Here is a 17,373-nt window from a genome sequence, read left to right as displayed (position 1 = left end):
ATGGGTATGTTACATGCATTATGAAGGTGTGACACCTTGAAATAAAATTTCAAGGAAAAGCTAAGCTTTGAATTCTTTACAGAATGAGTTTTTCCACACGCAACCCCCCTAGGTGGGGTGTGTTTTTGTGTGTTTGTATGTACAGTTTGTGGGGATAGAGAGGCATTGGTAAACAAAAGTCTGAGAAAACGTTAAGGAAAGCAGCTATATTAATGGATTCTGCCTTTGGGGAAGGGGGCAGATAAACACAAGTGCAGGGATTTTTGTTGCATTGATCCTGCTAAGAAGTTACTGATTTGCTTATAGAGTAATATTTCTACCTGGACTCTTGATCTTACATGATTATTAAATATCAAGTATGTAAGTTTTAGATAAGAAAATCTTAATTATTGCCATTTAAGGTTATTTTTACCAAGAACTTACAAGTGTAACAAAATACGTTTATAATGTGCTTGAGATCTTTGCTATAAAAATTTTAAAAAAGGAAATTGCTTTCAGGTCTTTGTCTGAAGCTATGTCAGTGGAAAAAATTGCTGCAATCAAAGCCAAAATTATGGCTAAGAAAAGATCTACTATCAAGACTGACTTAGATGATGACATAACTGCCCTTAAACAGAGAAGTTTCGTGGATGCTGAGGTAGATGTGACACGAGACATTGTCAGCAGAGAGAGAGTATGGAGGACACGAACAACTATCTTACAGAGCACAGGAAAGGTAATTAAAGTTTTTCACTCCTTCATTAGAGTATGTATAACTTGTCTGTGAGTGGTTATAGAATTGGCTGAAGTTTGCTATTACTAGCAATTTTCAAGTTTTATCTCCGGAAGATCAGTAATAATGTAGATTTCTAAGTGGCCGTATTTACCATTTAGTGGTTGTTGGCCACCAAAGAAACTGATGAAAATGTCTGAATCACAGTGCAAACCTCTTGATTTGCACCTCATTTGTAAATCCAGTGAATAGCCCAGTTTTCTTGTTGATGAGATTTTTGCTTCAACCTAATGAGGAGGGAATGTTGATGGCCAGCTATGTGGTTATTAATATTGTTATTCATTTTTTTCCCCACAAAGTAGGAGCTTATGAAAATCAGCATTTATTTATGTATTTTATACATTATATTCTGTTGTGTGGATGTAGCAATATTTATTTATTCTTTATTAATGGCATTGGGTGGTTTATTTGTTTTTATAGTTACAAGATTGTGGAATTTTTTTCCTCTCTCTTTTCCTCCTTTCCTTCCTCTCTGACTCCTTCCCTCTCTATTCACAATTACAAGTAATACATTAAAAAAAATCCTTATACATGTACCTTTGTGCATTTATGTGCATACAACCAAAGGATTAATTCCTAGAAGCAAATTTCGGGTTAAAGATGTACACTTTAAATTTTGAAAGATTAAAAATTTGGAAGATTCTGGATATTTGGTATCCTAATGTGTCTCCAGACGATTGCTTTGGTTCTCTTTCACTGGCACATATTCATCTGTCTTTCCCTCACCTCGCAATTTTCTCTGAAAGAGTGTTGAAGTATGTGAGGTTACCAATGAAAGTGAACTTAAACTTTGGTCAAGACAGACTGGTTTTATTTGTAGATCTGGATTCTGGTCTTAAATTTACTGTGCCATGTTAGTAGGATTCAGGTTACTTGAAAAGAGTAATATGAGGGAAATAACTTTCTTTTGTACTTTGTCCTATTTTACAAAGTACTTGAGGTTAAGTTTAGGAATTATTCCTCAGAGCTTAGAACTAGAGAAATCTGAGGATATAAACTTCAGTTTTTGTATTTATAGTAAAGTGATCTGTTGATACTCATTTTCACTGCATAATGTGGCTAATAGTTGAATATTACAACCTGCTAATGTTCTACCAGTGTTCATTGTAATAGCCCCCAAATTTGAATCTTATAGTAAAGGAATAAAACATACCTTCTGTGCTCCATCTTACTTTTAGACCAAACATTAAATTTTCAAAATCTGAGATGAACAATTTTCTTTGAGCTCTAGGTGGCAGGGTTTTACCATCATTTTAAAACTTAGTGCTCTAATTTAAGTTAGTGTTGTTGCTATCACAGTATAATTTAAGAAATAAATTATAGTTTAAGTTTGGTAGCTGTTTGGTTTACTTCTGTGAGCATTAACATTTTTAAAAACCAGAAACAACTGTTTTGACTGATAGTCTTTCTGTATATGGCTTTCATCTCCTGAACACTAAAAATTCTTTTAGGTACTCAGTCCTAATAGACCCTATGATTTTAGATAGATCTTCATTATTACTGGGGATTAGGGCCTTCTCACCTTCTAAATTTCTGGAATAAAAAGTTGATGAGAAAAATAAGTATGTTCCTTTATAATTATATTATTATTGTAAGCAACCCATATAAAGCAACCCAGTTTTATAAAGTCATTAAGAATATACTTATAAACTTAAATAAGGTAATGTTCCTTATTGAAAAGTTGATTTAAAAGAGATCATTAAAAGGAAGATGATAATCACCTGTAATTCTAGGACATAAAAATAGCTGATAACATGGATTCTTCTAGAGTTAGTGTCTCTTACACAATACTTTATTATTTTTAAAGTTTGGGATTTGATTTTCATACATTTTTAGTGATTTTCATAGTAGGATTAAGACTTTGTTTGCATTTCACTGTGTTGACTTCTGTCCTGCTGGTGCAAAAGCAGTGGTTGGTTAACTCCTGGTATTTTGCCATGAATCAAGTTTTTTAAAATACTTCCCAATTTGAAAATCTTTTAAAAGCATACAATAACTGCTAACAAAGAGTATTTTAAAACTTTCCACATCTCATATAAATTGTAGCTATATGAGATTAGCACTAGAGTTTATTATACCTAGAAGAAGATAGAATTGATTTCTTTAAAAATTAAGAAGCCTCTTGTGACAGCAAATCTCATTTTTACTTCAATAGCTTGTTTCCTAGCTGCATATTTGAATAGATGCAGAATATGAATACATTTATAGCCAATTAAACAGTTTAAGTAAAATAAAAATAAATGGGTAACAGTGTGTTTTGGTTTGGGGATCAATTTTTAGTGGTAGTTCGATTTTTATTGTGTGTATAGTAAAGAACACCTCAGTGATGTAGTAGAGAAGAACTAAAGGAAGAAAAGTCTGAAATTATTTATTAAATAAACTTACTGCCTTGAATACTTAATTTTAAGTGGACTGATTAAGATCCATTTATATTTTAGAATTTTTCCAAGAATATTTTTGCAATTCTTCAGTCTGTGAAAGCTAGAGAAGAAGGGCGTGCGCCTGAGCAGCGACCGGCCCCAAATGCAGCACCTGTGGTATGTTTTACTGCTTATATATTATTTTTAATTAAAATGACTCTTGTTTTTCAGTATTGTAATTTTGAAAACATCTCATCTTAAAGTTCTTAAATCAGTACTTTTAAACCTTTTCTTGCTTCAGTATTCTTGAAATATGTGAAAATTTTTCCTGCCATTAAAGCTTACACAGTGAGATCTCACCTCACAGAAGTTAGATTGGATATTATCAAAAAGGCAGGAAGTAAGTGTTCGCAAATATATGGAGCAAAAGGAACCCTTGTGTACTTGTGGTGGGAATGTTAATTGGCGTAGCCACTAGGAAAAGCAGCATGGAGGTTGCTCAGAAAATTAAAGTAAGAACTGCTGTATGAACCAGTAGTTATCCTTCTGGGTATTTATTTGAAGAAAATGAAAACACTAACTTGAAAACTAACTTGAACATCTTAATGTTCACTGCAGCATTATTTACAGTAGTTAAGATATGGAAACAAGTGTCCATTGATGGATACATGGATAAAGAAATTGTGATATATACATACAATAGAATATTAGTCAGCCATAAAATATAATGTAATTTTGACCTTTTTTTTTTTTTTTTTAAGATTTTATTTATCTATTTGACAGAGAGAGAGAGAGCACAACTAGGCAGAGTGGCAGGTAGAGGGAGAAGGAGAAACAGGCTCTTTATTGAGCAGGGAACCTGATGCAGGGTCATTCCCAGGACCCTGAATTATGACATGAGCCCAGGGCAGCCGGTTAACTGACTGAGCCACTCAGGCACCCCTAATTTTGACTTTTGTGACAACATGGATGGACCTTGAGGGCATTATGCTAAGTGAGATAAGTTAGAAAAAGACAAATTACCTTGCTATCTCCTTTATATGTGGAACCTAAAAGCAAAGCAAACTTACAGATACAGAGTACAGATTGGTGGTTACTAGAGGTGGAGGTGGGTGAGAAATACGAGAAGTAGGTAAAGGGAGTCAGAAGATAAACCAACAACAACAGTAACAATTAAAAAAAAAAAGGAAAAAAAACCAAGCCACCAAAACAGGAAAAAAAAAAGTTACTTAAGCAATAGTTCTTAGAGATGTACTTGAATTAGAATCTGAAAGAGGTAAGTTAGGAAAAGCCCTCTCAGAAGTTGTGTAAAGTAAGTAACAGACCTATTTACTCATTGTTGCTTGGGAGAATCATTACCATTGTTAGAGATATGAATGTTACAGTCCATTTTGGAGCTTTTTTGAAATCATTGGTATCTGTGACTTCCTGGTAAATGTGTTTCTCCTCATCTCATAGATCATTGGTTCTTTCATGGTACTTTAGTTTCAGCCATTTGGAGAGTTGACTGCCTCACTCATTTGAGTTGCCACTTAGGACCCCTCCAAAGTAAATTTCATGTATGACATATAGCCTATATTTAAACTCAAACGTGTCCTCCAGTTTTGTTGAAAATCCTTCCAGCTAGTTTCATAGGATCCAACAAAGGTAATAAATATAAATAAAATTGTTTTTATGTTATATAGTGTTCCTTTTAAAGTATATTAAAATTTGGAAGAGTGCTAATACACTCTTTGCAAGATCTAGTAGTTTTGCTTGTTCATAAAATCATTGGTATTTAATTAAGAGGTAGGGGACTTTTATTGGTATTTAGGTTAATACTTTGAGTTGACTTCCCAGCAAGGACTTAAGTAACTACTATTGTCAGTCAGTGTGCTGACACAAATACAAGAGATACCTGTCCTCTTTGAGCTTAAAGTCTAGTAGGACATAGAGATGAGTAAAAAAAAAAAACAGTAACAAAACATATACTGTGATGGTAAAACATAGGGTGCTTATGCTTATGAATTGGTTGATTTGATAGCATTGGTAGGAAACTTATATATCGGATCTTAAAATAGTTAAACCGTTATCCTTGAGATTGAATTTTTTCTGTATTTCTGTAATCATTAAGATACATAAAAATTTTGGGCGCCTGTGTGGCTCTGTGGGTTAAGCCTCTTGCCTGTGGCTCGGGTCATGATCTTAGGGTCCTGGGATCAAGGATTGCATCGGGCTCTCTGCTCAGCAGGCAGCCTGCTTCCCTGTGGAGCTCAGTCCCAGGACCCTGAGATCTTGATCTGAGCATAAGGTAGATGCTTAACTGACTGAGCCACCTGGGCACCCCAGGCTGAATTTAGGTAAAGTATTTGTGAATTAAGTTGACATCATTAGGTTGACAACGTATTCTAAGTATTTTAACAAGTAACATCTTTATTAGCTTCAGTCTTATCTTGTGCATTTATAGTGGTTTTATTGTCATAGTTGTCATATTTATTTAAGTATTAATAACAGTTTGGAGAGTAATTTTGTTAAAACACTCTAAAATATCAGTTCAGTAAGCTTTGAATTAATTTTTTTATTGTTAAAAATAATTCATAATTGGGGATTTATTATTTCATGAAGAAGTTTAGGTAATAAGAATGAAATTATTAAGCACACCTATTTTATTTCTGCAGTTTTGTGTTTTGCCATGATACAAGTTTATTTGGAGTCCTTTGCTCTTGTCCCTTATGCAATAATTTTCTACCAGTAAATAATATCTTGAAGATAAATATCAAATGATTCTCCACTTTTCTCTTACTGCCTAGTGTAAGGAAAAAGCCTAGAAAATAATACACTTACTATGGTTCTTCTTCTGAGTTTTAAGTAACAATTGAAAATATTAACATGTAACTCATAATTAATTTTTCTGTAGGATCCCACATTGCGTACCAAACAGCCTATCCCAGCTGCCTACAACAGATATGACCAGGAAAGATTCAAAGGAAAAGAAGGCAAGTTACTTAATTTTATATTCCCCTTACTGTGGTGGTGATGAATGTGAGAGGTGGTATAGCTTGATGTTTACTATGGGCAGGTGTTGGCAAACTTCTGCAGGCCAAGTCTGGCCCACCACATATTATAAATAAACTTTTGCTAGAATACAGTGGTATTCATTTATGTATTATCTGTGGTTCCTTGGTGTTGTGACAGCAGTGTTGAGTTGTGACAGAGATTGCGTGGCCTGCAGAGCCATCAAATACTATCTGGTCTTTTACAGAATAAATTTGCCAACCCTTGGGGTGCCTGGGTGGCTCAGTTAAGTGTCTGACTCTTGATTTCATCTCAGGGCATAATCTCAGGGTTCTGAGATTGAGCCCCATGTTGGGCTCCACAATGGGTGTGAAGCCTGCTTGGGATTCTTCTTTCCCTCCCTCATCTCCGCCCACCCCCACCCATGCTTGATTGTGCTCTTTCTCTCTCTCTCTCAAAAAAAAAAAAAAAAGCCAACCCCTGGTTTAACTTCATGGATTCTGGATCCAGATTGCCTGTATCACAGTTACTTTTTGCGTGAATTTCAATAAATTAACTGCGTTCTGTTTTAATTTCTTTGTTGTTTCATTGCAATACAATAGTAGTGGTAGTATCTATCTTTTAGTTTCATTGTGGGGATTAGACTAGTTAATGTGTCTAGAATAGTGACTGGTATATAATAAGCTATCTATAAATATTTCCCGTTATTTAGTATTCTGCTTCTCAGAAGTTCAGACTGGAGATTCTATATATCAAATCATGTTTCTGAAGTTGCACATGTATACATTAAGAAATTGGGAAGTATTGATTTTAGTAACTATGTGAGGGCTTATTTTGGGGTAGCCTACATGGTATACTGGCTAATGCAGTGGTGAACCATTTCCATGTTATTGTGGTGGTTAGTGAAGTGGTACTAATGTCATTGTAATTTCTCTTGGGATCTTCATTTATTTTGATTTGTGGGAAAAAATGAGATAGAAGCAACTGGAAGTTTAACTTCTCCATTTAAATTTCATTAAAATTTCATATTGCTTCTGTACTTTGTGTGCTGACTTCATTTACTGGTTAAAGGCATGTCCTGTGAAGACATGCTGTAGAAATACAGTGGTTCATTCTTCTATTCACTGTAGTTTTTCTTGTGGAATGAATTATGTAAAGTAGGGTTTGGCAAATTACGATCCTCTGTGGGTCAAATCAGGCCATGCCCATTTATTTACATATTTTGTTTATCTTGCTTTTCCACTGATGTGTAAAATCAGCCGTTGTGATAGAGACATACAGCTTGCAATGTGTAAAATACTTAATATATTTGTACTGATATAATATGCCTTTACAGAAAGGCATTTTTAGACTCTGTCCTGGAACCTTTATCATTATTTGCAGCATTGCTTTTATACAAATTATATATCATATACTTATGATTGTAATTTTAAAACAGAACTTTTCATAATTTAAGACCTTCTCATGATACTAGAAGCTTTTAGTGCTACTGTGAACGAGTATTAGAAGTAAATAATTTAAGGTTATAAAGTACTTTATTCAGTCTAATTTTTGATATTCCCAAAATAGCAAAACTTTTGAACATAATTATAGAAATAGTCTTAACCAACTTCTACAAAAGGCCTCACTGGCATGTATTGAATATATTTTTGGGACTAGTACTGCTTTTAAGGTTTTTATCTTCATAGGCATGTAATTTAATTTTCTATGAATAGTACATTTGATGCTTTGTTACATTATTAAACTGTCAGATTATAACACAGATTATTACTTTAGTTTTGTTATTGATCACAGAATGCATAAAATCTAATAGCAAGTCCCCTTTCTTTGTAGAAACGGAAGGCTTCAAAATCGACACTATGGGCACCTATCATGGAATGACACTGAAATCTGTAACGGTAAGTCACTTTAACTGCAGAGGTTCTTTTGTTCCGGGCATTTTATGTGAGTAGCAGATGTTGAAGAAAGTCTTTGTTCTCCATTATTTTCTGTTTCAGATGTTTATCTTTAATGAATAATTGTGCTGATAATCTGTAGGTTGGTTGGTTGATTTGTGGATATCCTTCTTTTGGTTTAACTGAGTTGAGTGTGTTTAAATAAAAGCTGTTTTGGTTAACTTGCAAGTAGGGTGGGTGCTCCCTGGTTAGAGTATTTAATGCGAGGGAGTAGTTGCAAGGTCCGGTTTGGACTTATTTTCCATAGTCTCTTTTATGTTTTTTAAAATGTAATGCCTTGTGCTCTTTAAGAAAACAGATTGTAATGGTTGATGTAATATTTACAAAGTGCGTACTAAACCAGAACCAGGTACTTAGAGGACTGCACTTAAAAGCCTTTGGCTCACTTTTGGCAGACTTTCTTTTATATATATATTTTTAACACAATGAAAATGATTATTTCGGATGTTCTGTTTAGGCTGTGTTTAACACAATTTTTATTTAGTCAGTGATAGATAGGACTTGGTAATGTAGAACAGGAATTCTATTAAGCTTATTTTGATTATTTATATTACAGATTATTATTATACTTGAAAATACTGTGTATATGTTTTAGAGTACCACTAAATTTTAAAGCTAATACCAGACTTACTTTGTCTTTGTTTACCAATCATCAGATCTTTGAGGACTCAGTATGACATGGAATCTTCATATATTTGCTGTGATTTCTCAGAATTAAGATATATCTTGCCATGCCTTCCAGAGCAGATAGCAAATAAACGTGAAGGATCTGATATTAAAAGTTGACCTTTTTTTTTTTTCTCCTGGACTTCAAATTGGAATTGAATATTAGATATTTTGCTAATACACTTGTTTTTTAAGTTGTCTTCAGATTTGTTCTGTGTGACTGAAATTGTATGTGAGCTCATTAATTCATTTAACAAGTACTTACTGAGCACTTGTATCAGACTCTTCTAATTGCTGGGATTATAGCTGTAAATAAGACAGACAAAGGTTCTGTAGAGAGAGTAGTCAGAGAAGCCTCTCTGAGTAGGTGACACTTGAGCACAGCAGACCTTGCAGAACCGCATTCGGTGAAAGATTGGTCATGATTGAGGCCCAGTAGAGCATAAATGAAGGCCAGTATCACCAGTGTGTAGTGAATGAGGGGAAGGTGGTAAAAGATTAGACAGACTCATCTTATGAGATCTGCCTAGTTCTTTTGACTTCAAAATGTAGCTCATGGGTGTAAGATTAAATTTTTGGAAGATTCATTTATTGACATTTTCTTGGGAATAGAACTTACCTACTGGCCATTCCCTAAGTGAATTATCATGGAACTGCATTTGTTATCTAGGTAACCATCAGGGGGACTTTTTGTGGTTGTGGTCATTGTTTTAACTTTTGTCTCATCTGAAATGCCATGAAACTGGTTTCATTACCGAACTTCTGTGCAAATAGTAAGACCAGTGATAGTTTTTATAGTGATGCTTTTTACAGAACAGTTTTTCTAGAATCCAAGGACAGCTTCTTAATTAAACAGAGTGATACAGCTCTGCTTCCTCATTAGACTTTGCTTCTAAATATACTTAAAATAGAGGTGAATTTAAGCAAATTTATGGCATTTGTTTTTACAGCAATAATCACATATAGACATTGTGTGGGAATGCAACAGAAAGACTAAAAATGGTCAAATTGTTGGTACTTCCCATATTTTAATACCCCATTTGAATCTCTGTACTGTTTGTTGTTGGAGAATGCATGCAGAGGTTGACCTTGAAAGCTTTGAAGTTGTTCTGATAATTATTTCTTTTTATTTGAATCTCAAGCTTAAGCTTCCAGTGTAATGTTTTTTCCTTGTCTTTTTTCTTTTGAAATTACTAGTTTCACCAACTTTGTCTTATTCTCGAAGGAGGATTTCTCTTATGATATCCACCCAGACACACAAAAGCAGTTAAATGTATGTTAAAGGCTTTGTTGCACTGATGTGACTTCCTTTCTAGTTTACATATGAGCACCTTTTAGGTACCACTGCTTTTCAGGGTTTTGACATGTGTAGGTGATCTACATAGTTACTAAAATTGTACCAGTCTATATTAGGATTGGTCTGTATATCTTTTAAGTTCAAGACACCAGAGTCCTGTTAGATAGAAGATTAAGTTAATCAGGTTGTGCAGATGTCTGGAAAATTTTTATGTAATTGATTTTTTGTCTTCATTTGTTATAGAGAAAAGGAGTATGTGATTTGACAGTATTTCTTAAGAGTCATGTTATTGAAATTTATGTTTATGAAGGCAATAATTTATAGAAGTTCAATATATGAATAAAAGCCCAGGTATTTTTAAAGTTACAAGTTTATATAGTTGAATCTGGTTAGCTTTTGACATAGGCCAAGAAATATAGTAACACAAGACATGGATGTTGGAGTTGCTAAAGGGCTTGGCGAAGTTGGTAGACTTCCCCAAAATGTGTTAGTTGAGTTATATAATGTTTAAGAAATAATAAATTAAATGGATTTTTATGGTACAGGAATTTCGTCATTTCTAATATATGTATATCTAAATTGAAAAACAAGAGTATGCGCTCTTTCCCAGGATTGTTTGTCCCTTTTCTTTCTCCTTTTGAGAACACTGGAAAGAACTAGAATTGTGTAGTGAACTATCTTAGTCATTATGGGTTGGGACCAGAAACCATTTAGTATAGGGAATACCAGAATGTATTTGCGAAGATTCTTTTTGTGAAAGGAGCCATCTTTAGACTAAGAAAGTGCCACTTGACAGTACTTTTCATTGTATAGAAAAGAAGAGGAGGTGATGAAGACTTTTCTGTGTTGGCAGACAACTTATCTGTTGTTCCACTAGAGTAGGAGTAAAAAGATAGAGTCACAGTGCACTCTTGTTATTTGTAAGGATTTGATAATTGAATTGAGGACTACTTCATTTTAACCTCCTAATCTAGCTTATTAATGTTCAGGTAGGAAGGTTATATACTCTAGCCCCCATCTATTCTTTTCTTAGTTCTTACTGAATATCACTGATTCTCAGTTACCTTGCTGTCTTCATTTTTGAGGAATATTTTACACTCCGAAATTGTGCAGATCAGAAGCTTTCCTTTAAGATTGTTCTTTGATTTGACTCCAGTAGAATTGTAGTTTTTATAATAAGCCTTTTCTTGGGAACCATTTTCCCAATAGTAGGTACACTTGGGTAGATATTCAGAATTTACAGTAGAGGTGTAATCATCATCAACTTTCACTGTTAAATAATAACCAGAATCTCAATCTCTCAGTATAAAGTTATATTCTTAATCAGGAGTGCATTTATTAGTAACCTTCCAGTTCCCATTTTATAAAGTTTCCTTCATTCTCATTTGGTTTTTGATTAATTTGTTCATCTTTGCTTGGAGTGTTAGGGGAATGCTCTAGTAGTAGTAATGCTCTAGAGTTGTGTCTAAGAGTCCAGGCTAGCAGGAGATGGAGATTGTTGATTAAGACTTTATTACTAAACACTCCTCTTTCCTTCCCTTCTTTTCCTTTAGCAGATATTTTTTGAGTGCTTATTATAATAGTTGTGTAGATTTTAAGGGTGCCTGTGGGAAAATTTCTTCTCAGAGTTAGATGCAGCATGTCTGTTTATAAATGCTAGTGCACTGACATCATATGCCTCTCTTAGCATACTTCTGGGATTATTCATTGTGCTGATCTAAATGTGGTCCCACATATGTTTTATTAGGCATCTGCTATCATTTAAAATTTTATTTTACGCAGTAAGATTTAAAAATAAAAATATGTCACAAAAAGAGTCTGGATTTTCACCTTCTTTTGAAAAGCTGTCTGGCTTTTGGTAGCATAGTTAAGTCCTGGGTAGTCTAGTGTAGTAAGAGTCACACAGATCCAATGACTGCCTTTAGATGGGATGTTTTCTTTAGGTAGTCCATAGACATCACTGCCCTGTTGCCTTTGATAGTCTTTACTTATACAGTTGACCCTTAAACAACACTGAGGTTAGGGATACTGACACTCCCTACCCCCTGCAGACAGTTGAGATTCTGCATATAACTTTCGACTTGCCTAAACTTAACTACTAATAGCCTGTTGGTGAATGGAAGCCTTATAGGTAACATACAGCCTATTAACACATATTTTGTATGTTATATATATTATATACTGTATCTTACAATAGAGTAAACTAGGGAAGAGAAAACATTTAGAAATAAGAGGAATACATTTATGATACTGTACTACTAAAAAATCCACATATGAGTGCATTTGTGCAGCTCAAACCCATGTTGTTCAAGGGTCAATGGTACTATCTTCTTAGACCCTACTGGCCTTTTAGTTTGAAATCCCTGATCTGAATAAAGGCAGTGTTATCTTATTAAAGAGAAGGTAATCAGTTGAAAGCAGTATGTATTTAAGGGTTCAAAGTCAGTTCTGGCTTTGAATCCCAACTCTTCCATGCCACTTAATGAAGGTGAGATTATTTAACCTTTCAGTGATGGATATTGTTTTTATTTTGTAATAAAGAACTCACATCATAGTCTTATTGAGGACTGAAAGACACCATGTAAAATGCTTATTAGCACAGGAAAGATATCAAATAAATAATGGTTACTTTTATTAATGAATTTATGGTTTTTATTACTTTTATTAATGAATTTTTATTTACTTATGATTTTTATTTACTTTTATTAATGAATTTATGGTTTTTATTAATGAATTTATGATTTTACACCTTAATTGTACATGTAGGCAGCTTTAGCGTCACAGGTGTATTTAATATTACATGTTTAACGATGCCTTGTTCATTCAAAGTTATGAAGAGTTTATTTAAATATTATGAAAACTTGGGGCACCTGGGTGGCTCAGTGGGTTAAAGCTTCTGCCTTCGGCTCAGGTCATGATCCCAGCGTCCTGGGATCGAGCTCCACATCGGGCTTTCTGCTCAGCACGGAGCCTGCTTCCCTTCCTTTCTCTGCCTACTTGTGATCTCTGTCTATCAAAAAAAAAAAAAAAAAAAAAAAAAAAAAAAAAAACACGAAAACTCTTTTCTTCTATAGTAATGGGAATATTTTTACTGTGGCTGTGTATGTTTATCTTAGTGTTCTTTATCCTGTGAGAGAAAATTGCTGCAAAGAAGTTACATGGTGGGTAAGAACTTAGCTAGGTTAGGCTTTTCTGTCTACTTGTGGAGACCCATATATAAAAGGAAATGAGGGATGCCTGGCTGCTCAGTTGGTGGAACATGTGACTCTTGATCGCAGGGTTGTGAGTTCGAGCTCCACATCTCTGGCATAGATTTTACTTAAATTTTTTTTAGATTTTTAGACATTTATTTAGATTTAAGTTATTTAATTTTATCATAAAAGTATATGGGGAGGATGGGTGAAATTGGTAAAGGGGGTTAAGAGGTACAAACTCAGTTATAAAATAAGCCACATGGGATGAAAACCATAGCATAGGAATACATTCAGTATTGTAATACATATATCATGGTGAAGTATTTCATTGTATATATAATTATCAAACCACTATTTTTTATATTGAGAGTATATGAGCTATACTTCCAATAAAATCTTTTTTAAAAATCAAAGCATAATAAGTATTGGGACATGAGTATGAGGTAATAATTGTAAATAAGAATATTACTTTTATAATTCATAATTGTCTGCATTCCATATTTATATTGGTATATTATTCTGCTTAAATATTATATTGCCCTTGAAATAATTTTCAAAACTTGCTGGCTATCTTGGTATTTCAGGGAACAGGGTGGTTCTGTCCTGTGTCAGCCTGAGCAGTATAAAGGTGCATCCCCTAAACAAAACGAAATATTATTTGGTTCTGTCAGTTACTTGTTCTGTGTCTTTAGTTTTTGAAAGCTAATTTTATGCTTATTGCCTGTTGCATGATGTAATACTTAAGTATTAACATATTAATATTTTTTACAGTTTATTTCTAATATTTGCATTTTTATAGACTTTTCTAAGAGTTCATCACTTAATTAGACAATATTTTTTAACGGTACTCAAAATACCTCTCATATTCTTTTTATAGTAGTTTTGTCCTAGTGATTTTTCCAGCTTTTTTGCTTTTTTCTTTCCTTTTCTTTTTTTTTTTTTTTTAATGTGTTCTTTATAGATTTGGACTCTGTCTATTTACAGGGAAGATGAAGTACAAGAGTGAGCTTTTTTAAAAATTTTTTTTTTCTTTTTAAAGATTTTGTTTATTTGGCAGAGAGAGATCACAAGTAGGCAGAGAGGCAGGCACAGAGAGAGAGAGGAGGAAGCAGGCTCCCTGCCAAGCAGAGAGCCCGATGTGGGACTCGATCCTGGGACTCTGAAATCATGACCTGAGCCGAAGACAGAGGCTTAAACCACTGAGCCACCCAGGCGCCCAAGAGTGAGCTTTTTGTTACGGTTTTTTTGAGCTGTTCCTTGCAACAAATTAGACATCAGTTTTGTTCATCTGAAAAATGGTATTACAATAACTTCTCTGGCTATTTGTTTTGAGGTTTACATGTGTCTAGGCATACCTTGTTTACTTTGTTCTTTACAGTGCTGTTCGCCTGTAGCATTGAGTTATTGAGGAATATTTTTATATTAAACATAGGTAATATTTTGTGAACTTTTCATACTGAATAATACAGAAAATACCCTCCTCTCCTTTATAAAGGTAGGTAGTATTTAGACGGAACACTTATTTAGATGGGTGTATATCAGGCTTCTTGCAGTGATACTCCTTGTGGTGAGAGATATTAAAATCTAATTTTTCCTTATTATTTTGTCAACATAACCAATATATGATTCTAATCTAATTCAAGAAAAATGAATTATAAAAAATCAATAGGTGTCAGGAAATTTTAATGCATATGAAGTACATATTTATAATACTACTTTTTTGTTTTAGTTTATGTATTTTATTGAGCTTTATTGAAAATCTTTTGCACAGTGGATGTTACTTTTGTTGTAAACCTATACAGTTAAACTCTATTAATTTAGCTTTGCATTTTTTTAAAGAGTGATTATTGGCTTATCCAAAGTGTCTTAGAGATTTTAATAGCATCTATGAGATTTCTTTAAAATTAATCTACTCACGACCATGTAGTTAATATCATAGTCACAGAACTTCTGAGACTTATTTTTGAAAGAAACAAAGTTTATGTTGGCACATATGTCAGAAGTAGTCTAGAAACTCTTGTGTAATTTTTAATAACAATGTTAATGTCACCTTTTTTCCAGTGTCTGAATATTATATTTCCAGTTTGGAAATATAATAATGTTTGCTAACAGCATGATCAACATTTATACTATAAGATTTCATTTTGATCATATAAAATCTTTCCGTTGTAATTCCATGTGTAATGCTGTAGTTATTCATGATCCAGATGTGCACAACAACAAACTTCTTTTAAAAAAAATCTCTCTTGGACCTACTATAGTACAGCATTTTATTCCAGTTTCTCTTTACCTTCATCAGTACAACTTCAATATCTTGAACATACTTTATCACTTGCAAATTATAACTCCTCTCAAGTATATTTTTAGACTACCATTGTTTAATATAGGCATGGCTGTATTTTATATATTATGTATTTCTCTTCATTATTTTGAGGGAAAAGTGCCAGTATTTAATATTTCCTTTATTTCATGACATGATTTAAATCAGTTTGTTCATATGAAAAAACCTAGTATATTTAATAACATTCTGTAATTAGATGTTTAGGTAATTCCTTGATAGGTACTTTTCTATTGGTGGTTGTTGACTGAGTTTTAGACTGCTGTATCAATTTCTAGGTCTTCATAATTTGATTTAAATGTTCAGTGAATTTCAATCTTTTGTATAAACCTTACATTCAGTCTTTATTTTCTTTGTTGTCTTAATTATATTTGTCTTAATATTCATTGCATTTCTAGTTAGTTCATCCCCTTCCCTTCCCTCTGCCCAACCCTGCCAAACCTCATTTGATCTTTAATTCTGAGTTTTGGTTTCTTTTCCAGGTCTTTTTCTTGGTGGATGTTTCTTTTAGTGTTGTTTTTCTTGTCTTTCCTGCTTCTCATGTTCCTCTGTGAGTGACTGTTCCCACATTCATTTTAAGTATTTGTTTTTTAAACTCTTACTTACTTCTGGTCTGGACAGATCTTAGTATTTAGAAGCTAAGTTCTTACTTGAAATTTCAGAATGGTGCTTTGCTGTGAATAAGTTGAAGACATTCATTTGAAATGCTAAGGAAGTAAAGTTTTTTTTTTAAGATTTTTATTTTTTACTTCATTGGAGATAAAAGGCATACCATAGAACTCAGGTAATTATTTCACTATTGAAGCTGTCATATTTTATGTTGTCATTAAAAAAAATTTGCTCTTTGTATTTAGATTTAATAGTTATTTTGAAATCAAGTCAATTTAATATTTTACAAATTTTAAGTCAGAAATAACTGATTTAGTATTATCTACAAACAGTGAATTCTGGACACTATCCATCTAATGATTTACCATCCTAAATTCAATAGATGCTTCAGTCTTTCAGTGTCTTTTTGTCTTATACATGTGTTGCTGTAAACATTCTGGAATTGAATTCCTCATATATTTTAATATATAAAATTTGAGAACTAAAATTAAGCAGTTCTTTGACCTTTCAGAAGAATTTGAACTCTGTTATATAGAAGGCTTTTGTTTTTTTAAAATATTTTTTATTAAAGATTTTTTTAGGCACATGTGCATGAGTGGGGGGAGAGGCAGAGGAATAGGGAGAAGCAGGGAGCCCGATGTGCTTGATCCCCGGGCTCTAGGATAGTGACCCTAGCTGAAGACAAACACTTAACCAGCTGAGCCATCTAGGTGCCCCTATAGAAGGCTTTTAGTTTTCATTATTAAAAAAAAAAAAAATTCAGCTTCTGATATGATTAAAATATAATTTTATCTTAAAACGTTATACAAAATATTTAAGTGTCCTTAGGAATTGAGTTTTAACATAGAACTACATCTTTTTTTTGAAGATTTTTATTTATTTGACAGAGAGAGAGCACAAGTAGAGGGAGCAGCAGGCAGAGGGAGAGAGGGAGAAGCAGGCCCCCCTGCTCAACAGGGAACCGGATGTGGGGCTTGATCCCACGACCCTGAGTTCATGACCTGAGCTGAAGGCAGATGCCTAATGGACTGAGCCACCCGGGCACCCCTAGAACTACATCTTAATAACCAGCCATTCTGATAGTAAATTTGTGGGTACATTGTAATTCATCAAGAACTTGGGTATATATTGTCACATTTTTCCCCCTATAAAAGTTAAACAGGAAAAATAAACATCTACAATTCAGTT

At 33.5% G+C, this 17,373-nt stretch overlaps 1 protein-coding gene across 2 annotated transcripts in view; it reads left to right on the top strand.

The window, feature by feature from the left end:
- CDC73 (cell division cycle 73) overlaps positions 1 to 17,373 on the top strand; it is a 114,476-nt gene that overhangs the window by 24,160 nt on the left and 72,943 nt on the right. For both annotated transcript variants that reach the window (XM_059413310.1, XM_059413309.1), the window contains exons 7-10: positions 499 to 715; positions 3,211 to 3,309; positions 6,029 to 6,107; positions 7,960 to 8,024. In XM_059413310.1, coding sequence (XP_059269293.1) covers positions 499 to 715; positions 3,211 to 3,309; positions 6,029 to 6,107; positions 7,960 to 8,024 — 460 coding nt within the window. The remainder of the gene's footprint in view (positions 1 to 498; positions 716 to 3,210; positions 3,310 to 6,028; positions 6,108 to 7,959; positions 8,025 to 17,373) is intronic.

Source organism: Mustela nigripes, chromosome 10 (genome assembly GCF_022355385.1).
Source record: "Mustela nigripes isolate SB6536 chromosome 10, MUSNIG.SB6536, whole genome shotgun sequence".
NCBI classification, from domain to species: Eukaryota; Metazoa; Chordata; class Mammalia; order Carnivora; family Mustelidae; genus Mustela; species Mustela nigripes.
The sequence above is the reverse complement of the archived record's forward strand: the minus strand, read 5'-3'. Positions and strand labels throughout refer to the sequence as shown.